This window comes from Protopterus annectens, chromosome 7.part0, assembly GCF_019279795.1.
Source record: "Protopterus annectens isolate FY-2018-M chromosome 7.part0, PAN1.0, whole genome shotgun sequence".
Taxonomy (NCBI): domain Eukaryota; kingdom Metazoa; phylum Chordata; order Ceratodontiformes; family Protopteridae; genus Protopterus; species Protopterus annectens.
Genome location: NC_056739.1, coordinates 412085947 through 412111464, shown reverse-complemented (window position 1 = coordinate 412111464; position 25518 = coordinate 412085947). Strand labels below are relative to the sequence as shown.

Sequence of the window (25518 nt, the reverse complement as noted above, 5' to 3'; positions counted from 1 at the left end):
CCAGCACGATAGGTAAGACTACAGACTGACATGGAGTACCCGACATAACAGTACAGTCCTAGCAAATATGTACAGGTGTCAGGTGTGGCACCCCAATCCGTGTAGACACGTAGAAATAGTCAAGTGTGCCCCCCATCCTACGTTGAAATATAGTAACAGTCAGGTGTGCCCCCAATCCTGTGTAGAAATGTAGAAATAGTCAGGTGTGCCCCCCATCTTACATAGAAATATAGTAACAGTCAGGTGTGCCCCACCCCCAATCCTGTGTAGAAACGAAGAAATAGTCAGGTGTGCCCCCCTCACGTAGAAATGCAGTAACAGTCAGATCTGCCCACCCAATCCTGTGTAGAAATGAAGAAATAGTCAAGTGTGCCCCCTCCTATGTAGAAATGTAGTAACAGTCAGGAGTGCCCCCCCAATCCTGTGTAGAAATGTAGAACTAGTCAGGTGTGGCCCCCCATCCTATGTAGAAATATAGTAACAGTCAGGTGTACCCCCCAATCCTGTGTAGAAATGTAGAAATAGTCAGGTGTGCCCCCCACCCTACATAGACATATAATAACAGTCAGGTGTGCCCCCCTCACAATCCCATGTAGAAATGTAGAAATAGTCAGATGTGCCCCCCCCATCCTATACATAAATCCATGCCAAATGACTGACGGATACCCTGCAGAGACAGCATGCTACCTGTAGGTGTACAACACAAAGGGCAGCACTGCAGTACGAACTACCTGGACTTGATCCACACATCCAGTACAGATGACCATACTGGACATACCCACGCAGTTAGAGTAATGAAGGCAATGTCAGTCAACAACATACTGAAAAGTCATATTGGGAATGCTCACACACTTAAACACATGAAGGCCATGTCTGCAAACACCAGTGGACCAGACATATATGGCAGCCACAGATGTTAGTGCAGACACTCCTCAGTATGCACCACACATGCTTTGCACACACAGTGGATAGGAATACTGGCAGATATGTAAAGACAACACAATATAATAAGCCAAAGGTAGACATACATAGATGTGCGGAAGAGGGTGACTGTGACAAGGAGCCATCCAGGGGTCTCCCACCCAGCACACAGCCAATGGGCCACAACCACATGAGGGTCTGATGTCACACACTGCAGATACTAGCCACCAGTATCTGTCAGCATTACAACATATGTGGCGCACGTGCCAGCTGTGCAAAATGACTGTTCAAGGAAGTAGTCATCTAGCAGCTGTAAACATGTACCTGTGGAATATGAACCAGGTTGTGCCCACATGTGGTGTGTCAACCCCTAGATGAATGGGTTATGGCCAATGCACACACACTGCCCTCCCCATAGCCCCACTATGACAAGCCTGCTGAGGTCATCTACTGTGAAATACACATTTGGGAGAGTTGTATCCCAGTAATCTCTGTGGTGCATCCCATAACTGTGTACTGCTGTAGTGTGATAACCTAGTTAGGTAGGAGTTCTAACCCCAGCCTTAGCAACTGTGTGTGTGTGTCTGTCTGACTCTGTCTGTGTAGAGAGCAATGCTTTTTAGGGTGGTCACACTCCCTACAATTGACATACTCTACTTTGGTAAGGCTGCAGATGTCATCCACCTAGACATACATCCCTGGAAAGGTAGTTTGTATCCCAGTAATCTCCGTGGTGCATCCCATAACTGCCTACTGCTGCAGTGTAATAAATTAGTTAGGTAGGAGTTCTAACCCCAGCCTTAGCAACTGCATGTGTGTCTGTCTTTGTAGAGAGCAATGCTTTTTAGGGTGGTCACACTCCCTACAATTGAAATGCTCTACTTTGGTAAGGCTGCTGATGTCATCCACCTAGACATACATCCCTGGAAAGGTTGTATCTTAGTAATCTCTGTGGTGCATCCCATAACTGCATACTGCTGTAGTATGATAAACTAGTTAGGTAGGAGTTCTAACCCCAGCCTTGGCACCTGTGTGTGTGTGTGTGTGTCTGTCTGACTTTGTCTATGTAGAGAGCGATTCCTTTTAGGGTGGTCACACTCCCTACAATTGAAATGCTCTACTTTGGTAAGGCTGCTGATGTCATCCACCTATACATACATCACTGGAAAGGTTGTATCTCAATAATCTCTGTGGTGCATTCCATAACTGCATACTGCTGTAGTATGATAAACTAGTTAGGTAGGATTTCTAACCCCAGCCTTGGCACCTGTGTGTGTGTGTGTGTGTGTGTGTGTGTGTGTGTGTGTGTGTGTGTGTGTGTGTGTGTGTGTGTGTCTGACTTTGCCTGTGTAGAGAGTAATTCCTTTTAGGGTGGTCACACTCCCTTCAATTGAAATGTTCTACTTTGGTAAGGCTGCTGATGTCATCCACCTAGTCATACATCCCTGAAAAGGTTGTATCCCAGTAATCTCCGTGGCGTGTCCCCTAACTGTGTAGTGTGATAAACTAGTTAGGTAGGAGTTCTAACCCCAGTCTTGGTAACTGCATGTATATGTATGCATATGTGTCTGTCTGATTCTGTCAGTGTAGAGGGCAATGCTTTTTAGGGTGGTCACATTCCCTACAATTGAAATGCTCTACTTTGGTAAGGCTGCTGATGTCATCCACCTAGTAATATGCCTCTGGGAAGCTGTAGCCCAGTAATTGCCATAGCACATCCTATAGCTGCGTACTGCTGTAGTGCGAAAAATTAGATAGGTAGCTGTTCTACTCCCAGACATGACAAGTGTGTGTGTGTGTGTGTGTGTGTGTGTGTGTGTGTGTGTTTGTGTGTGTGTCCATCTGACTTTGTCTGTGGAGAGAGCAATGCTTTTTAGGGTAGTCACACTCTCTGCAATTCAAATGCTCATCTTTGGTAAGGCTGCTGATGTCATCCACTTAGAAATACACCTCTGGGAAGCTGTAGCCAAGTCATCTCCGTAGTGTGTCCTGTAACTGCATACTGCTGTAGTATGTGTGTGTGTCTGTCTCTATAGAGAGCAATGCTTTTTAGGGTTGTCACACTCCATACAATTTGTATGCTCTACTTTGGTAAGGCTGATAATGTAATCCACCTAGACATACACCTCTGAGAAGGATGTAGCCCAGTAATCTCTGTTGCGTGTGCCATAACTACATACTGCTACAGTGTGATGTTAACCTCTGTTAGGGGTTCTATACCCACACATGTCGGTTGTGGATGTTTTGTGTGTGTTTCAATGTCTGTGTGGGTAGTAATGCATTTTAGACTAGTCACACTCAGTACATGTCCTTGGCCTACTTTGGCAGTCCTGCTGATGTCATCCAATGTGAAATAGACCTTTGGGGAAGGAGTACACCAGTAATCTCTGTGACGTGTACTATAACTGTGTAGTGCTGTAGTGTAATAAACTAGTTAGGTAGAGATTCAACTCCAGACATGACAGGTATGTGGGAGTGTGTGGTTGGGTGTGTGTGTGTGTTTGTAACTTGTATCCTGTGGGGAGGTGGGTGGGAGTGTGCGACACCTGGGCCCAATGTGGGGCGGGTTTTGCAAATGTCTTTTATGGTGGCCCTATATCATAATATCCACTCTACAAGGATAACAGATGTGAAATAGCCGAGAGGCTGGGGCGCAACTCCATGCCCATACATGTGACATCACGGCCAGGCAATCACAGTTAGCAACTCCAGTATTACCCAGAGCACACTCTCAACCCATGTCTCACACACACACACACACACACACACACACACACACACACACACACACACACACACACACACACACGCGCGTTGAGAGAACAGCCAATATGTGTGTAGTACACTGCATATTGGTGACTGATAGTAACTATGGAGTGATTGCAGTGGCCTACAGAGGGCATGGCACCCTGTCCATCTGTTCAATAGGCACATACATGCAGACAGTGCACCTTCCCCATGTTCCCCACTGGACACCTGCAACACCTGTGGTGCCATCACATGTGACCCACAAAGGACATACCATACCTGAAAACATGCCCTGTATGGACAGATGCCACTGACACCAGGGAATGCCATTAGCATGCTGTCAATGTAGATGCAGGGTTAACCTACTGTCCATTACCAGTTCCTGCCACAGGTGGCCAAGACTGGCTCATCTGATGATAATCTATGTACACAACATGGGCCCGACACCCCAGGCACAGTTCCACATGTCACTGTACATGCATGTGGGAGGTGTGCACATCTCAGACACTGTCCATGTCATGGACTAGGGAACACATACATGGCAAGCGATGCACAGCATTGGCCACACGCAATAGCTACCCAGGTGACTGGATGGTGGATACAATACCCACCCGTGTGGGAAAATGCAGAAACCACAGGCCTGAGCCACAATGCAGACCATTGTCATGTGGCCTGATGCCAAGCTATGCCCATCACCTAGCCTTGTATAGCCATCTGGCACAGTCGCCCATCACATACCCATGTGGAAATGCACCCATGCATGTCAGTACTGGCACCCTGTGTGTTTGTGTGTGTGTTGTATGATGCATATGATCACATCTACACTCAATACAACCCCCAGTGGCATACTAAAGCATGCTGTCTGATGTCAACACCTCCCCATATCATTTGCCCATATAACCTCTGTATGACCCATGTGGTACATGTGATACCTGCACAGTAATGTGTTGTGGCAATCTCACTAGTGATGAGCTGTCAATGTCTGTGCATCCCTATGAGAGTGTGGCTGTGTTGGCGTTGGCACCTGTTCAAGCGGACAGGCACGTGTACATCACGTACTGTATAGCTACCATATCCCTGTGGCAGATGTCACTCACCATCACATATATGTTCTGCAGACTCCACAACAGGTAACCTATGTGGCACATCCAACAACTGCATAGGACTGTGATAGCACTACATAGTCATCAAGGGTTTGATACCCTGTGCTGGTAGGTGTGTGACACAAACATGCTTAGGTTTTACTCTCCCACCCCTCCCTGACTTGTCGATGCCTCTGTCTGCCTTTCTCACTCCCTCACTGGTGGATGTGGAGACCTATACCTGCTTTTCTTAGGCAGTAGCATGTGTATTTTAGGTAATGCTCATGATCACCTGATGACCTCTGCACAAATTGCAGCCCTCCCCTAGCTGATTGCATGTGGAACAACTGTGGTAAGATTCCCATAGCAAATTGCATGTAAACACACTCCAATATCTAGGAATATCATGTTTGTGTTGGTTCTTTTCATTCACTGTGAGCAGGAACTCATTCTGTTGTTTGGCAAACAGCATCTCAGATGGAGTGGGATTTACCTCAGACAACATACACTGTGGAAACAGGCCAACACACAGGAGGGGGATGCGTCTGATCTGACTACAGACTGTAAGTGCTGCTATACTGCATTCAGAGTAATGTTGGTTTAACAGGATGTGTGCAGATATGACTTTCCTACATGTATTAATACCTGCCATGTCAGTTGTATGTTTATGAGGACTCCCCATCTGTAGGGTAATCTGCAAACTGGGCAGTGTGTGGTGCCTTTGTTGTCATGTGTTACCCACAGAACATGTATCTGTGAACTGCAGAAGGTAGCGTGAGGATTGCAGTCTGTAGATGGTGAAAGCCATGACAGTTACTGACTTCATATCCCTCATAGGACATATGTTGCAACAAACCCTGTTACAATAGTAAATGTGTGATGTTATCACAGCAATGTGTCACTATTGGCCCTGTGTATGTGCTTCCAGCCACAACGTAGTCAACAGTTGTACATATGTCATGCATTAAGAGGTGCATATGGGCTGTACACCATAATTAGTGTCATCATATCTGATAACAAGCTAGTGAGATATCAGACTACTACACATGTTATGTACAGTATGGGTCATATTTGATGACATAACCTGGACATACTGTGGTAGTTTGTACAGTACTGAGGTCTGTGTACTCATGATGAATGTTGACAGTGTGTGTATTGTTAATATATACCTTGGCCTATGTACAGACTGTGGTAGTTGTCATCGTCCTAGGTCCCGTCCTATCTGACGTTACATGCTGCACCACTGTATTTTACCGTATTGGCTTACCTGTTTGTAGGGCCATACACACACATGTCCCATACCACAGTCAGCCATCAGACCAAACTGTGTAGCAGCCCAGTATATGTAAGGTTAGTGTGTGAGTGGCACATATGAGGATGGTGTTGAACAAGATAGTCCATATACCGTAATATTATGCTAGCTTGCCATATGTGGCTGAGGCTGTGTTCTCATTGGTTATGGTTATGCACTTTCACACAGGTGTATCTTACCCTGTGCTGTGACATGCCTGTACAGCCTGCTATATATGCTAGTACATGTGCATTCCCCCATAGGAGATGTAGGCCAGTGTTGAGCCAGTCTGCCTGTAGCCTGCACAGTGCATTGTTACATGCCTAGCAGCTTAGTGTACTTACCCAGTGAGATGTCATGTGCAGATACTTGCCAGATGTACTGCTGCCGGGCCTCTCTTAACAGTCATGTATGTCAGACAGAGCAGTGGGATGCTGTAGGGGAGTTATATATGATGGTATTTCCTGAGGGAAGGTTGAGGGTGAGAAAGGATTAAAGTTGGAGATGAATTTATCAGCCAGGAGGTTTGCTATATCTTCTGGCTCAGTATAGGTGGCTCCATTTACAATGAGCTCTGCACACAACTGTGCATTGCCTTTGAGGTTGTGGACATAGCCAAGGAATGCTTTGTGGTTGTTCTTGGCCTGGGAGGCCAAACTTACCTCAAATTTGGCTTTGGTAGACTTTATTTGTTCTCTGAGTTGTTTGTTTAGTTTGATGACAGTGCTTTTATCCTGATGGGTGCTGCACCTCCTAATTTTTGCCATAATTTTCTTCCTTCTGTTACACAGCATGTGGATTTTGTGATTCCACTAGGAGGGGTTGTTTTTTGAGTTAATTCTATACTCCTTCATGGTGGGTACAGCTGTTTCTACACAGCTATTAACATGCTTATACAGGGTTTCTGTGAACAGTTTCGCATAGGCAGCAGTGTTCTCAGGGTTTATGGGGTTTGAAATTTTGCCAGGCTATCACTTAATAGCAGTAGGTTAGCCTTAGAGTAGTTTCTGAATATTCCAGGTTTAGCTGGGGATTTTGTTTTTGAAGGAAAGCAAACTATTTTCAAACATTGGTGAGTACATTTGACATGAACCCAAATGAGTTAATACAAACGATAAAAATATATTTATAAAATAAATGAAAAGAGATTATAGGCATGATAAGAATAAAATTTCCTCCCATATGACTCTAGTAGCCTCAGGTAAAGAAAAATATATGTTAGTAAAGGTAAGAAAATGAAAAAAATTTGCTAATTTATACAAACTGATTTTACCCATGAATAATAAAATTCAGCAAAGTTGTAGGAATTATGTGGAAGGCATACCATTCAACGGACTAGATGTAGATAAAAACTTAGTTTTAAAATCATCTAGTTCGATATCAGCCACACTATATTGTAAATTTTTGCATGGAGGTTTTAGCATAGAATTTTCTATACACCACACAGAATTAATAATGTGTACATGTGGTGGTGATGCTGCGGTAGCGTTGTCGCCTCACAGTAAGACGTTGTCCTGTTCGATTCTCAACTAGAGCGTCTTCTGTGTGGAGACATGCGTGAATGGGCATACCTTCGTTGAAGGTTATGCATCAGGGCTGGCAACTCGGCACGTAAAATCTACTGCCAATCATTAGCAGACCAGAGTTCCACTGTGGCGACCCCTAACCGGGAAAAGCCGAAAAACACAAACAAACAAAATTAGAAATGTTGGAAATGTGACAACATAATAAAAGCTGAACTAGTAACCACAAAATTTCATGTCACACCAAATGCCTGCTTCCAAAAAGTTATTAAAAGCTTAGTATTTTTATCTTACATGTTTATGACTTCATTCTGATGAAGTAATATGTCCTGCTCACCTCTCCAGGGGTGGGGTGGGTAGCAGGTGCTTGGGGAACACACAGAAGTACAATTTCTCTGTTGGAGACTGAGAAAGAATGGGGCTGCTTGCTGGCAATGTCCTTTGTGGAAGCAAGAAATATCCAGCATTGTCAGCCCATTGCACTCATGGGCCAAGTGTCCATGGGGGAAAGGCAGGACTTAAAGTGAAAAAAAATCCCTCTCAAATCACCCCTGATGGATGTCTGAATGATAGCCCCTTCTTATCACCCCTCACTCCTCTGATGGGGAGCAAATAGCTCGATAGTCCAGGAGGGGATATGATGATTAGACAGTGCTGCCATCCACCAGTGCTAAAAAAATATGCCCCTTCTCCAACATCCTTCTCATCAGCTGTCTAATCTGCATTTACTCCCTATATATATTAATTCCCTTCTAAAGCTTGATGTTTCAGAACATCAAACTTCAAATGGTCGAGACCAGAAAATCGAAGTTTTAAAACTTTGAACGTTTTGAATGGAGATCACTGAACAGCGCGGAACAGAATATTTATCATTTTCCACACTGTAGTGTGATCTTGGAGTTGGTGTAGTTATTTAGCAGGGGGTGTGGGGGGTGCAGGGGGGCTTGCCCCCTGCAAAAACATAATTTTTTTTAATTTCGTTTTCGAAGTTTCAAAACTTCGATTTTCTGGTCTCAGCCATTTGAAGTTTGAAGTTTTGAAAGTTTTGAAACTTCAAGCTGTAGAAGTAGATCCATATATATGTATAATATACATATATACACATTAATCTTTCTCTACTTTACATACACACAAACTTCAACTACTGCTGACTTAAGTCAGTAGATACAGTAACCCTTTTCAGCCCTTGGAAATAGCATTGCACCTTTCTCACAAAAGTTAAATTGCTTTTTATCACTCTAACCTATATACTTCTCACATATGCTAATTTATAAATGCTTCTTTAACAACCACTGTCCCATTACTCAGATAATATTGGCACCGCACAAGACAATAGCCCTATGTACATACCTCTCTGATTCTTCATAATCTAAATAAGAATTCCATAGCTGAAGCGTATATCTTGTTGCTGTTTTTTTCTTCAATTAATGGCCCTAAAACCTGAAACTTTTCCTTCTGACACAACACTGGACATCTTTAGATTTTAGTTTGCTCATAAAAGAGGGATCTATTTTATATATAACCTGCTCAATGTTGTCCCTCCTGACTAGTTTAATTTTTAACCCCCTCAGTTCTAAGCTGACATCCTAAATCCTCGCCTCTTCCCAGACACTGTCAACTATCATTCACCTAACACATTCTGAAGCTAGTCTCATTAGCATCCCTCACCAATAAATTTGGCTGATTTCACCAGCCTTAAGTAGCATACACTTTATTTGCCCACTTATTGCTTAGTGCTAAGTCATTGCCATAGTTTACTAACATGCTTTTAAGTGTTAGTCACTCAGACTGCTGTGGTGATTTACTCTGATTTATGCTTAAAGATATAATTCATTTGGCACAGATACCTTCCGTTTGCATTGACCATCACTTTAACTCTTTACAGATCATATGGTATTGTTTTTTTATTCCTGTTACACATATTCCACAACTATTCATTCATGTTATTACATATCATGTACTCAGTCTTCATCTCACAGTCTCTTTTTTTTACCTTATCACACATTTTCACTTCAGTCATGCCTGAAAAATTTCCACTAGATCATTTCACTTCCTTAAAAACAAATTAATTAATGAATATGCAAGTGAATGAATAAATAAATACTGTTTGTACTTTGAAAAAGTTTCCTTACTACTGTTACCTTTGATCTGGTGTCCTTCAGTTCCCTGATGAGTTTGCTATAGATCATGTAGCTATAATTAAATCCAGAAATATAAAACACCCTTTCACATCTTATGCATACTCATCTTCGGTATTATATTTTGTCCAAAATGTTAAACCATATAATCAACTTGTCAAAAACAGCAGAACAGAAAACTTGTTTGCTACAGGAAAAAAAAAAAAAAAAAAACAGTAGCGATGTTTACAATTTGCAAGCCTCTTACACCACCTAAATATATATGGTATTTTATGCAAGTAAACTCAGAAATGACCAAGATATTATTCCTTTAAGGATTAAAGGTTAAGTGATTATTTAAACAACCTTTTATCTGCACTGGAGTACAATATATCATGGATAAGTGCTATTCAAGTCTGTTACTTCCTACAAATGAGAAGGGTAGGACTGGACTTTTGATCAGTTACTTCAGACTGACGTAACCTCTCTCTGTGGCTTTTTTATCCATCTCTCCTGTAGGACAACTGTATTAAGCAACTGACAGTTACCTAGTTAGACTAAGAGCCTTCTGAAAATTATTACAATTTTCATTCTATCCTGTGTTCTAAAAAAGTGGAAGCATTTCTGTGAAGATGACTGCAGCCCTTGAGATAGCAGGATTCTTTATGGGTGTTGCAGGTGGTGTTTTATGGGCAGTTATTCTACCTAACCCCTACTGGAAGGTTTCTTCTGTAGATGGAAATGTGATCACCACTTCCACATTGTATGAGAACTTGTGGCAGAGTTGTGCAATGGATTCCACTGGTGTTTCAAATTGCAGAGAGTTCCCTTCTATGCTGGCACTTTCAGGTATTTACATTTTAGCAGTTAATGTTCTCCTCAAAACAGCTTTTATCTACTAATTAAATGTATAGTGTAAATGGTTACATTGTATAAATATATATATATATATATATATATATATATATATATATATATATATATATATATATATATATATATATATATATATATATATATATATATATATATATATAAATAATAAATGTTTTGGTGTATTAAAGTGCTAGGAGGTTATATTTATTTCAGCTTTGTTTCAAAGGCAATGGGGGGGGGGGAGTTATGAGAGAATTTAATGATAATTCCTATTGCAGTTGGCTTACTTGTAAAAGTGTTTCTGCAGTGTGTTTGTTTGCTTACCCTTTGCCATGTGGCAACTGTTAATAAGCAGTTTTGCACAACAATTCGTCTTTGAGCATCAATATTTGCAATGAACGGATGCCTTAATTTCATTTTTGAAAGCTTAAAAAACAGATTTGATGCACTTAGAGAAATTTTGCTTTGTTTGTATGAACCCTGCTGATTAGCTACATATAATATTTTATAGAGCTGCATTAGTTTCATTAATTTTACTTGTTACATTTTAAGAAGTGCACATCTTTTTAATATATAGCCCCAGGAATGGATGTGTTAACAAAAAATGTTTTTGTTTGCTTTTACAGTTTTTACCTTATGTGCAGTTTTACACTATGAGTGAGGATGGTGCTGGAAACAACTTCCTTTAGTGACTTTCTCTTAGGTAGCAAAACATTTTCAATAAGTGATATGCAATAACATACTTAAAGCATATAGAAATGAGAAATGCAATATAAAAATAGTCATAGTAATCATGCAGCACATGTTAATTGTGTATTGTCCATTTGGCCTATTTTTTGTGTATGTAAAGGCATCTGTTTAATTTTCTCTCTGTCCTTTCTCTTTCACTCCTGCACATATATAGTATGGGTGCATGTTTGGCTGCCTGTCTACCAAGCCACAATATTATTTTTCATTTACTACACAGTGGCCCTGTGGCCAAGATATCTCCCTCATAGCTTCAGGATTTGGGGTTCATCTCTAATGTCCAGTCACTATCTGTGAAGTTCTGCATGTACTGCCCATATCTACCTGGATCTTCTTCAGATACATTTTGCTCCTACCTCCCAATAACATTCTGGATGATTTACTGTTCAAAACTGTCAATTTATACTTTATTGATCCCTGGTCATGGCTAAAAAGGTTCCAAAGGTTCCAAAAGAGAGCAGTTTATGAATGTTTAAATTAAAAGTTAATTAAAACTGTCAACCTCAATGTCTCATCCATGTGCCTGTCTAGTTACTTAAAATGCTGTATTAGGGAATAATTTCTTAAGCATATGATATCATTTAAATTGGGGAGGGGATAACTTCTTCTTTCGGCTTTTTCCTGGTTAGGGGTCACCACAGCGGATCACCTGTCCGCTCATGATTGGCAGTGAAGTTTTACAGTGTCAAGTTGCCAGCCCGGCACCCAGCCTTCCACAGAAGGCACACACATGCACACACTCACACCTAGGGTGAATTTAGAGTGTCCAATCCACCTACAGCATGTCTTTGGGAAGTGGGAGGAAACCAGAGCACTGGGAGGAAACCCATGCGACCACAGGGAGAACACGCAGACTCCGCACAGAAGGCACCCCAGCCGAGAATCAAACCAGAGAACCTCTTGCTGTGAGGTGGCAACGCTAACCGCTGCACCACCGTGGCCACTGGGGAGGGGATAACTAAAAACACAAAAAGAATAATGTGTGTTATTTACTTAATACAATAACAGTTCATACCTCTCAACATCTTAATACAAGAAATGTGGACATAGAAATAATGGATGGGCAAAGCACCCCCCAAAAATCGAAGATTTTAATTTCTGCTATTTTAAACTTTACAAAGTCTGTAGAACAGATTTTCTGTTAGCATGCATTTTCTGAAGGATAAAAAGTCTGAAACTCAAACACCTGCCATTATTGTGTGACTTCATTCCTCAATGGTTTGCCCCCAAAAATAAAAAAACCACAAATTTTATGAGTAGACAATAAATGAGAGGTAAAAATCTAGGCATTCTGCAAAAACCTAGGCAGCTGAGAGACAAAAGTAACACCAGTATAAATAAAACAAAGCAAATGTGCCCAAACAAATAATTGAGAAATATGGCTGCCAAATGGTAAACTACTAAACAGGCAAAGCTAAATAAGGAACACTGGTACATAACAATATGAGAAGTGGTGTGCAACGATTGCCAAATACACACACACACACACACACACATACACACAAGCCCCCCATCAGAATGATAGCACAGAAAGATCTACCGCTTTCACCTTTACCATAAATTCAAATGATGGCACAATAATCTCCCCTGACCCCTCTACAAAACTATTAGGTGTCATCATAGACAATAATCTAAAATTCGACCTACATGTTAACCAAACTATCAAAACCATCAATAAAAAACTAGGGTCACTTTACAGAATAAAAACCTTCCTAACCCCTCCAGCTAAAATTGCCATAGCTCACTCTCACCTTCTTTCAACCCTTCTGTATGCATCCCCTCTACTCTTGAATTTAAACAAGACTGTCCTTAACAAACTCTCAATTTGCTACAACCACATTGCCAGGTTTGCCACTGGGCTGCCTTTTAGGACACATCATTGCATCAATCTAAATCAGCTTGGGTGGCTTGAACTACCCAGCCTAATCCAGTATAACCAACTGATTATGACCTATAAAATCCTCTATAATCCGGGCAATACTCCTGCACTTAAAAATATTATCACCCCCTATAACAATCCTAGACCACTTCGATCCTCTAACAAACTACTAATTCAGACTAGCAAAATTAATAACACAGCCGGTGACTCTCTCTTTGCACACTCTGTAAGTAGATCCTGGAACTCTCTTCCAGCTGATATTACCTTAGTTTTCACCTTAGGTCAATTTAAAACTAGACTCAAACAATATTTGTCACTTAACTGGCTATGTCAATGTATCAATCCTGGCTAACTCTCTCTATAATGTGTAAAAATCTGTTAACCAGTTTACTGTGTAATTTAATTTAATCCTGACGCGCTCAGGATTAACTCTAACCTGTGGAACTTGTTTAACTTGCTTACTTATATAATCTCTGTAAATAGTCTGTTTGTAATATGTAATGCTGGTATTATGTAAGGCTGTATCTGCTTACCCTTGGAGCTTTTCTCCCCGGGCCTCCGCTGAAAATGGACATGCATCCAGTCGGACTATCCCGGTCAACAAATGTAAAATAAAAAAATAAAAATAAAATAAATAAGCAGCTAGCGAGAAATTTAAGACCAGAAATTTTAAATAAATGTGCAAAAAATAGTTTATCAAAACACACTGTGAAACCCTTTGAGGTCCAGATAGCTGTGTCTTAGGGGCATTCCATTAAAAAAAAAAGAGTAATATACTTTGAGTAAATGGGTGAAGCCCAGGCACCCAGGGAATTTATTTATTTAACATTTGTTAACCGTGAAAGTCTGACTTGGAACAAAGACAATTTTCAGAGGAGAAATGTTCCAGATGCATGTCTTTGCAATGTGGGAGGAAACCAGAGCACCTGGAGAAAACCCACATCAATGCAGAGAGGACATACAGACTTTGCACAGAAGGCACACCAGCCGAGAATCGAACTGGAGAACCTCTTGCTGTGAGGCGACAATGCTACCGCTGCACCACTGAGCTGTCCAAAAACAGAATGTTTTTATGATGCAAACAAAATAAAGAGAGAAAAAACTTGGATATGGTTTTGTATTCTAGTTTGTCAGTAGTACTAATGCAGTAAAAATCTTTTTAAATCTCTTTATGGACAAGTTCAGACTGATAAAGCCAAGCCCTACTTGCTGTGGACATGCATGTTGCAGCTTTCTTATAGCATCATCAGTACAGCATAAGTGGAATGTTTGGCTAACCTCTAGAAACAGAAGGTTGTCTTACCCAGATGATATCCATAACCATTAGGGTGTCTCTAAAATATCCCAAACAACAAACTAAAACATTGAGTAAAAAGGTCACACAGAAAAAAACAGTCAGTAAAAACCAAAAGAAAAATCTAGCAAGGCTAGAGTTTCCACTATGTGATTCCTTAAACCTCTTGTATTAGAGGCAACATATGAAATATGCAAATGAGCCCTTAAGGATATCAGGTGTTTCAGCTATAATGCAATTCTGAATGTTCATGACTTTTTTCTTTTTAAGTCTCTTTATGGACAAATTCAGGTTAATAAAGCCATACCCCACTAGCTGTGGACATGCATGTTTCAGCCTTCTTTATTTTGTTTTTTACTGACTGTTTTTTTCTGTTTGACCTTTTTACTCATTGCTTTAGTTTGTTGTGGGGTTTGGCTTTATTGGCCCGGATTTGTCCATAAAGAGACTTAAAAAGAAAAAAAGCACGAACATTCAGAATTGCCATATAGCTGAAACACCCGATGCCCTTAAAGGGTCATTTGCATATATCCCATGTTGCCTCTAATACAAGAGGTTTAAGGAATCATACAGTGGAAAGTCTAGCCTTGCTAGATTTCTCTTTTATTTTTGCTGATTGTTTTTTCTGTGTGACCTTTTACTCATTGTTTTAGGGTTACTGATGCAGTCAACTGGAGATGCATCCTTGATACTGGGAGATGAGAAAGGAATGGGTTCAATTCCCCCACTTGGGTTCATGTTTCCAATACTGCATGATTGGTGGGCAGCATGTACTTTTCTGCTTCTGATAGTAGATCAGGCAGATATTTAAGATATAAAGGAACTAGCTGAGTAAAAAGTAAATGATTGAAGCATGCAATTTCACATGATTAACACTGCATTTCCCATGCTTATATAGTTGTTGATACATAATACATATTAAACCCATCATAAATGCAGTGAATGTATTATAAGATTTGCCATACTGTGTGTATTAAATTCCTTTACTGAACTGCCCTGTGCCTGGGTCACAACTGAAGTGTCCTTGAATCAGGCCACCTATCCACTTATCAGATAAAAAGTAAAGCTGAAAAAAAAATACAGATTCTTGGTATTCTTGCTGCATGGCTCTGTTACACATTAAATAACACCTCATGATTATTTTACTTATTAGTTAACTTGGTAAAGCAACTAGACCCAGTTGCCTCTTTCTAAGGGTGAACAAGGAACACTATTTGGTTATGTGACTTTCCCAGAGTCACACACTAAATAAATGGAGAGTGTGGTATTCAATCCCTGGACTATGGAACGAAGCTTGATAGTAACTTATAACCTTAGTCCTCTACACTAAACTGTCAGTCTAGAGTGTTTAGAATTTCAGAGACATTATGACTAATTGCAGTTGTGTGTAACAGTGCACTTGCCTAGTTACAAAATAAACACTAAGAGTGTAGAGAATTAATGTATAACAAATGACTCTGCCAGTGCTAGAGACAATTACAAAGTAAAACAGAGAACACTTGGATGAATTTGTTTCATTATGGTAACATTAGTCTTGAACCAGAGTTAAAGTCTGGAAAATGTAGGCCAAAACAAACAATGAAAAACCTGAATAACAGTGCAAATTGCTATAGCTATGACGTGCTTCTAATATATTAGCAAGTGAAGTGGTGTGACACTGATTCACCAGTTAATGATGCATGGTTAAATGCTATAATCTAACTACACGGATGAGTAGAATGCTGCTTTTTATTGTCCTGTGTATGTCATTTCACTTGTATTACTGCTCACTCTTCATGAGACCATATAACAAAATAGATGTGTGTGCAGATGCCAGTATGTCTAAAAGAAAAAGCAAGCACCTTTGTTTCTTTTTTCTTTTCAGTGCCATACATTATAAATGATAGCAGTTGGCTGTCTGGGGTTAAAAGCATTAATCCTTGTCACTGGTGACACAAGCAAGGTGACATCTTCAGCTTTGCTCTCATTGTATCACTGTGTCAGTGAACTAAATAGTTATCATTCACTGGTCATCTGTTATCCTTTGTATTACTACCCCATGCTAAAAGTATAATGTTTAACACATCCACATCTACAACCCCTTTTCCCATTTTTACATATGGGGTCAGGGTGTCACTTCAACAGTGACAATCGTCTTATTCAAAGTCTACACCACCGGGTGGCTAGCCCTGCTGTGGCTGTTCTTCCAGACCACACACACTAACACCCACAGTCTCACCTATGGCAGGTTTAGAGTGTTTGTCCAGTCCAGCTATTGCATGTCTTTGGAATGTGGGAGGAAACCGGAGGAAACCCTCATGAACACAGGAAGGATGTGCAGACTCTGCACAGAAGGAACCTAACATTCTAGGCAAATGACACCCATTTCTACAGAGTACAAAACCATCACATAACTAATACATCATCATCATCAACCCCCTTTTTCCCATTTTCTGCATTGGGTTGGGGTGTCATGTCAACTTTTTTCATCTCTCTCTATTCAGTGTCATTCTCCTGCCTTGTTCAACACTCATGACTGACTATCACAGGCCTTCTATTACACAATCCATCCACCCCTTTGCTGTACACATTTGTTTCCTCTTGCCTTCTTCCTGTCTGTCCAAAATCTTCTTTACTAAATTGTCTTCTGCTTTTCTGCACATGTGCCTGAACCACTGCAATCTGTTTTCTTTGACCTTTTCTGAAATTGGAGCTACTTTGGCTTCTGTTCTTATGTCCTTATTTCTTTATCTGTCCCACAGCATGCATCCTACCACCCATCTCAAGCACTTCATCTCTATCACCTCTAGCTTCCTCAACTGCACTGCCTTTACTGCCCAAGTTTTTGTACCACACAGTAGTACTGGTCTCACCACTGTTTTATACACCTTACTTTTTAGCTTCTTTGGCATTCTTCTGTCACATACTATACCTGGCACTCTGTGCCAGTTGGATGCAGCTCCTCTGATTCTAGCTTTGACCTCTTCATTCAGATTTCACTTCTCCTCAATCACCTCCTCCCCACCAGATACTTGAACCTGTTAACCTGTTCCACTATTTCCCCTTCTATTTCAATTCTCAGCTTCTTCTGAACTCCAGTATTTGCTGCCATTACAGCTGTCTTATGTGTACTCAGTTTCATCCCATGTGCCTTCAGTTTTGAATTCCATTCGCCCATCCTTTGCTGAAGTTCTTGTCTAAAGTCTACATGTAATGCTACATTGTCTGCGTACAGCAATTTTGTTGATCTGTCCCCTCTGACCTGTTTGCTAATGTAGTCCATCACCAGTATAAACAGCTGTGGGCTCAGAGCTGAAGCCTGGTGCATACCCACTCCCACTGGGAACCCCTCTGTGGGAGCAAACACTGTTTACTCTTGAGTCATTGGGTCCTTGTACATAGCTTGCACTAATTCTACCAATGTTTCTGGGACTTTGAACCACTGCTGGACTGTCCACATCAGCTTTCTTGGGACCTTGCCATGTGCTTTCTTCAACTCTAGGAATGCTCAGATGGACTCTTTCATCATCTCTAACTTCTCAACCAACTGTTTCACTGCAAACATTGGGTCAGTTGCTCTGCATCCTGATCTGAATTTGAACTGCTCATCTCTCATCTTAGTTTCTACTACTCTGCATATTCGTTTATCAGTCATCATCTCCAGAATTTTCATGCAATGTGACAGGAGTTTGATGCCTCTGTACTTCCCACAGCTGTGAATGTCCCATTTTATTCTGGAACACTGGCACTAATATGCCTATTCTCCAGTCATCTGGAATATGCTTCTCTCTCCACACTGCTATAAGTACCCTCTTTCCTATCTCACCCAGTATCTTTATCATATCTGCTGTGACCTCATCTGGAACTGCTGCTTTCCCTGACATAATTTTCCTTAGTGCTGTTCTTACTTCCTCTGTGGTGGGCTCATCCTCTTCTCTCATCATTGGCTGTGTCTGGGCAGTACAGCTTCTATGTGGTTTTCTTCATTCAGAAGGTGGTGGAAGTTTTTCTTCCACCTGCCTTTAATGTCCTGTGGACTGGTGAGCAGGCTATTGCTCTCATCTCTTATGAAGGGTGTCTGACTATCTTCTTTGTCTTGCTATCTCTTTCTTGCAACCTAATATAGTTTCTTTGTGCCATCTGTTGAGTCAGTTTCCAGAAACTGGGTGAGTGCTTCTTATGCCTTGTTCTTTACTATTGCAACTACTCTCTTAGCCTCTTTGTTAGCCAGCTAGTATTGATTCTTAGCCTGGTCCATCTTTTCCAACTCCCACTTTTTCCTGCTCTCTTTCTTTCTTTTGATGACTTCCTGAACTTCTGCATTCCACTACCAGCGTTTCTTATGTACCTTATTTCCATACCTGGCTCAGTTGCATATCAGTTCTGTAGTTCTCACACATGCTGCTTTGAGGTGCTGCTATTCTTCTTCAACTCCATCTATTCCCTTTTCTTCTTGAGGTGCTAGAGTCCTGAGTAATTCCTTGACCTGTTGTATTTTCTGTCCAGTCACCCTACCCCAGTGCCCTTTCCTTACTAGGAGAAAGTCTACCTGAGTTGCTTGTTGCCCATTCTTGTAAGTGATCTTGTGACTTTCTCTGTTTGTGAACCATGTGTTGGCTACTATAACATGTAACCCATGCATGGGGACCCAGATAGTCCTCGCACCCTGTTCTCTTTGTCCTGATATGTACATTCAAGTCACCCATTAACACAAATACATGTTGTCCTGCTTTATATAGTAGATCCTGCAAATGCTATCTGAATGTACTCTCTTCCTCACTGTCAAAACCCTGATGAAATTATGAATACTGACTAGCATTAGGCTGGGGTCTGATTGCCATGAGTCTCTAATTCTGATGACATCCTTCTGTGTCTTTTTAAGTTTTTTCCTCACCACATTTTAAACACCATTTCTAGCCTGTCCTCCTCCTGAGTTGTAGACTCTGGACTTCAAGCAAAGTGGCTTTGCTGCACTGCACTGCACTGCCATCTTGTCTCCTGGATACATAGGATGTCCAGCCTTTTCCTTACAATTATGTCATCCACTTCCAAGCTGTATCTTGTCAGTGAACCTAAAGTGAGTTTAGCAATTCTTAGTTAATGTTTAGTCAGTTGATTGGTTTTAAATCCAGTTTTTGCTCAACAGAGCTATCCCAGGTAACCCAAGCTGGGCAGCCAGTAGCTTACTGATCCAGGGCTGCTGTAATTTATGGCAGGTGCACACTGGTGAATAGGGGCACATACACCCCTCCCACCATTAGCATGTGTCAGGTCAGAGTAGGTAGAGTCCTCAAACTACTTATCACTGGCAAATACCCATGCCGATTTAGCGACAGTCAACATAACTGAATCACACACAGCCATGTTTTACATCATTGAGTGGCTAGCCTGGTCATGCAGTCTGTGATCTGTGTTCTCCTACTATGAGGATACTGAGCACATTAGTAGATCTGAGCATATCAGTAGATACCCAAAGCAGTTGGTTTATACAACTCTTTTTCCTGTAGGGCAACATGTAAACTCTGTGCTGCTGCCCACAGCTCCATTTTGTTTGGTGAGTTTGAGATGGAAACACTCAATATGTTTTTCGGAGATGGAAGGAATTCCAGAAACATGCGGAGAGTGTGCAAACTCCAAACAGACACTGGTTGGAGGTCAGGATTGAACCTTGTATCTTGTGCATGTGAGGCAAAGACCTTAACTACTATGCCTACTGTTCACAGTACTAATACAGCAATCCTAAAACAATGTAGGCAGCTGCATTAGGTAAGACAACTGACTGGTAGCTCTTTCTTCAAAACCAGATTTAGCAAAGCTGATATACCTGTAGTACTTCTCTGTAGTGGTAATAATACTATGAAACATAAAAATAAGTGCTTTCAACATGTGTGTGTGTGTGTGTGTGTGTGTGTGTGTGTGTGTGTGTGTGTGTGTGTGTGTGTGTGCGTGTGTGTGTGTGTGTGTGTGTGTGTGTGTGTGTGTGTGTGTGTTTATGTATGCACACATGCAATCCACCTGTATGTGGCTATAGAATCTGATCTCTCCCACTTTAATGAGACTAATACATTTCCCCAGGAAAATGATAACCAATTTGTTATTGCAGTTTCAATGGCAACTGCCTGTTTCTGCTAGAAACAACAGTGTTTTAATCACACTGTGCATCAAGTGAGACTCTCCAGATCGGCTTTGATAAGCTATCATCTAGCAAGTGAACTGAATTCACTGCAGCCTTCACTTTTATATCACTACTCCACATACCACACCTGTTCTCCCTGACTATTCTATTTCTTCCACCAGTAGTTCCATATTTTCTAGAATTAATTTTTCTGGAATTGTGCTGCCACTTTTTCAACTATGTTTGGAAACTACTCAAGATTCACGCCAATAGGGAAGATAGAAATTTATAAAATGTGCTGAAACTAGCAGTCCATGGTGAATCAGTGTGCAAACTATAATGAATCATTGTGTGCAGTACTGTGCAGTACTGTATGCTTAGATGTTAAAGATGTAATTGCATTGCAATCAGAATATGACCTCAGAGAAAAAGGGAAGGCTATTATATTTTCCCAGATATTTTAGAAAGTTCAGGTGCTTGGGCCAGTTATGAAATCAGTCAGTGAATTGACCACTGCATCGGAGACTACATTACCAGGATCAAACTGTATTCTACTGGGCAGAATCATGAATCTTGCCTCTTAAGTTTTGTTTTAGTGCATCACTATGTGGTGGAATACATTATTTCCATAGCATTTTAAATGCACAAGATTATACTCTGGCACATATCTGATTGCCTCTTACAGCAAAAAATGTATGTTAACATTGTTGTGGAAAATCTGATGTCTATATATGTTTAACTTCTAAAAGTTCACGTTTGGTGAAGAAGCTCTAGGCTTATTGACTCACAAGGTGCTTGATGCTCTGGAACTTAAGTGTCTGTGTACTCTTGCAGATCATTGCTAAAGTTATGGATTGAAGGGATGAGTTTGAAGGGGACAGTTAATTCCTTAGGTATGGGAATCTTTGGTTTGTGAATTTGTCAAATTTGACATTACAGTTAATATTAATATTTGCTGAGGCCAAGTGCTCTCCCATGTTCAGGTCATCAGGTGGGTATTCAAAACAAAGAATTTTAAACAGTTAATGGGTCCTTTAATGTTCTTTAGAGAATGGGCAAACTTTACATCAGCAGCCTGATTGGAGAACGAACATTGTCCAGCAGGGTATTAATGTAATGCACACTGAAAAACAAGTCCTCCACTTCACAGGAGCATATCAAGCTGCCATGTAGCTCAGACAGAAAAACAGTCATCATTATTTTATGCTCGCTAAGAAGTGCTTTTCCTGTTTAAGTGTAAAATGTAAAAAAAAAAAAAAAAAAAAAAAATAAGAAAATTAAAAGTGAGTGTGTGTTTGGTTACACTTCAGAATCTCGAATTACTGAAATCTCAAATTTCAATAATTCGAGACCATGGAGCCTAAAACCAGAATGCCGAAAGTGCATAAGAGCAAATTTGAATATCTCAAATCCACGCTTATGCATTTCTGGTGCGTCATGTGTAGTGTTATGGTGCCTGAAATTGCAGGTGAGTGAGTGTTTGTGTGTGTTTTTCTACAGTGTATGTGTGGGTAAGGGTAGGGAGGTGTAAGTGTGAGTGTGAGTGTTCGATTTGTTGGTGTTTGTGTATGTGGTATGTATATTTGTGTGCTTGCGAGTGGAGGATGGAGTGGTGTGAGGTTTTTTTTTTATGTTATGTGGGACCTCGGAGTTGAAATATATAAGTGGGGGGTGTGGGGGGTGCATGGGGGCTTGCCCCCCTGCTTATCTGCAGTGTAGGCTTGTGTGGTTTGTGTGCTGTGGGTGGAATGGTGTGTGTGTGTTATGTGGTGTATGGTGTATGTATGTTCGTGATTGTGTGATTCGGGATTGTGGGTTTCAGTTTTGTGAATGGTTTGACTTTATAGTCTCTGGTTACTGAAATTCAGTATTTTGGAAATTGAAGATTATGAAGTGAAACCGTGTGCGTGCACGAGCATGCATGCGTATCCATGCATGGTAGTGAAAGCGAGATCGGTTGAGGTGTTATTTTACACTCCCTAAACTTTTGCTGTTTAGTGAGTATAACTTATTTATTATTTTACATTTGTTGACTAGGTGTGTCCGGCTGAGCTACTGCCCTTTTTCAGCGGAGGCCCAGGGAAAAAAGCACCAAAGATATACAACGCAATAAAAATAGCAATACAGATACATTTCAATAAAAATAGCAATTGAGAATTTTGGTAGTTAAAATACGTAAGCTACATACATGTATATTGTTGACAGATAAAACAGTACTATAAACAAAAAGGAGAATATTAAAAAAGTAGAATAAGTTGTATGTTTTGGTTTAAAAAGAGAGTTGAGCAAATATAAGGTTTTGTATGAAGAGCAGCAGAAACTTAAAAGGTTACAAAAGAATTTCAGGGAGCAGAGTATAGAAGAAGCTTTGGAGGTTGCATAGAAAGCATAGGATGAAGTAGTTAATGGTAAGTTTTAATAAGTTAGTTTGACTGTACTATAAAAGGTAGGTAATAATTAGGGAGGCTGAGTACAATGGCAGGACCAGTGTTTTTTAAAGTGGTCTTTGGTTGCTAGCTTAAATTATTTGGGGTGAGTCAGGTTCCTTATTTCTAGTGGGAGTTTGTTCCATGCAATAGAGGGATAGTAGCTATACAAGTTGCACCCTGTGTTGGATTTGGGCTTATGGATTTTTAGTTGGTCTTGGGTTGAGCTTTGGAGAAATCTGGTAGGGGAGTAGTGAGAGATGAGAGAAGATAGACTTGGGCAGAAATCAGGAATGAGTGTATGATTTGGAGTTGAGATTGTAGGAACAGGTGGGGTGGTTCGGGCCAGTTCAGGTATTTTAGGGAAAGACGGTGGTGAGATTTATATGTTTGTTGAGCTGCAAATCTAACTATTTTGTGGTAGGTTGAGTCTAATTTGGTAAGTAGGGAGGAGTTCAGATTTGTGAGTATTTGGGAACAATAGGTTAAGCATGGTAGAAGGTAGGCATGGGTAAGGGAAATCCTAGCTTCAGTACTTAGGAATTTGATGTTCCTGTACAGTAGTCCTAGCTTTTGATGTTTTTTTTTATACAATTGTTAATGTGAAGATCGAATTTTAGTTGGTCGTCAATGGTAATGCCAAGGAGTTTTGTGCTAGTTTCAACTTAGGGACCTTTTGGAGAAGGAAAGTTTAATGTGATTTGCAGATTTAGGTAGAAAGAGTAGTAATTTTGTTTTCTTAGAGTTGAGGATGAGCTGATTATTAGTGAGCCATGTCTCTACTGCATTGAAAGATGCCTGGGTATTTGTTAGGAGTTCTAAGAGGGAATTAGCAATAGTTATGACTGTAGAGTCATCTACGTATTGGACAATGTTAGATTGAGGACAAGAGGAGTGGAGTGAGTTGGTGAAGATATTAAAGAGTAGAAGTCCAAGAATGGAACCTTGGGGAACACCAGTTCTTACCGAGAGAGGGGTAGATAGTGCTGAGTCCCATCATACTGACTGCAGCCTGTCAGAGAGATAGCTAGAGAACTATGCAACTGTATCAGGGGAGAAGTTTAGATTTACAAGTTTACTAAGTAGCAGAGTGTGTGAGACAGTGCCAGAAGCCCTAGAAAGTTCAAGGAATATACAAGATACGAGTTTGTGATCATCTTTAGCAAGGGCTAAGGTGTTGAGAAATTATACTAGAGCTGTGGTTGCTCTATGCTTGGGACGGAAGCCATGCTGTATTGTTGTGAGAAGTTTTTCTTGTAGGAGATAATGCATAACTTGTTTGTGTACACATTTCTCAAGGATTTTGGAGAGAGGGGAGAGAATAGTGATAGGTCTGAAATTAGATATTTCTGTGGAGTTACCTCCTTTATGAATAGAAGGAGTGTAAAACTGTTTTCAGATAGAAGAAACTTTAGACTTGATTAGTATAGATACAGGCATAGCAAGGGAGTGTGCAGCAATCCAGAGAAAGTAAGAAGGAATATTGTCTGCTAATACAGAGCATGGTTTGAGCTTTGAGAGTAGAGTTCTGACATAGTCAGTGGAGACAGGTTTGAGAGACAAGGAGTTAACTGAGATAGTGGTTGAGAGGTGTATAGGGAGTTATGAAGTGTTGTTTGAGAGGTTGGGGTTAAATAGTTTGGAAATGGATTTGATAAAGTAGGCATTGAAGGTATTGGCAGTTTCTTCAGATCACCTGTCAGGACATGGGTTTGGTGAAGTTGGATTACCTGGATGTAGTAGTTGGTTTGTAGCATTCCAGAATTTTTTTTGGATCAGATTTTAATGTTTTGTGGAGATTATAATAAAAGTCTTTTTTGTCTTTGTTGATAGTTTTTTTTTTTTTTAATGAAATTTTGGAAAGTCAGAGAATGCCTGAGGAGTGGAGAAAAAGTGTTTTGGTACCTATCTTTAAGAATAAGGGTGATGTGCAGAGCTGCAGTAACTACAGAGGGATAAAATTGATCAGTCACAGCTTGAAGTTATGGGAAAGGGTAGTGGAAGCTAGGTTAAGAAGGGAGATGATGATTAGTGATCAGCAGTATGGTTTCATGCCAGGAAAGAGCACTACAGAGTCGGGAGTAGCAGAAAAGTATGTAAGAGTGGTACAGGATATGTACAAGGGTAGTGTGACATTGGTGAGGACTGCAGTGGGAGTGACAGAAACATTTAAGGTGGAGGTGGGATTACATCAAGGATCAGCTCTGAGCCCTTTCTTTTTTGCAGTGGTGATGGACAGGTTGACAGATGAGATTAGACAGGAGGCTCCCTGGACTATGATGTTTGCAGATGACATTGTGATATGTAGTGAGAGTAGGGACCAGGTTGAGGAGACCCTGGAGAGGTGGAGATATGCTTTAGAGAGGAGAGGGATGAAGGTCAGCAGAGCTGAAACAGAATATATGTGTGTAAATGAGAGGGAGGGTAGAGGAATGGTGAGGATGCAGGGAGTAGAGTTGGTAAAGGTGGATGAGTTTAAGTACTTGGGATCAACAGTTCAGAGTAATGGTGAGTGTGGAA

At 40.7% G+C, this 25518-nt stretch overlaps 1 protein-coding gene across 1 annotated transcript in view; it reads left to right on the top strand.

Moving 5' to 3' along the window:
* Nucleotides 1-10211: 10211 nt before the first annotated feature.
* The window catches only part of CLDN15 (claudin 15), a 338195-nt gene continuing 322888 nt past the window's right edge, over nt 10212-25518 (top strand). Inside the window, exon 1 of the mRNA XM_044076077.1 lies at nt 10212-10531. Within this exon, the coding sequence (XP_043932012.1) occupies nt 10315-10531 (217 nt within the window). The 5' untranslated portion in view covers nt 10212-10314. The remainder of the gene's footprint in view (nt 10532-25518) is intronic.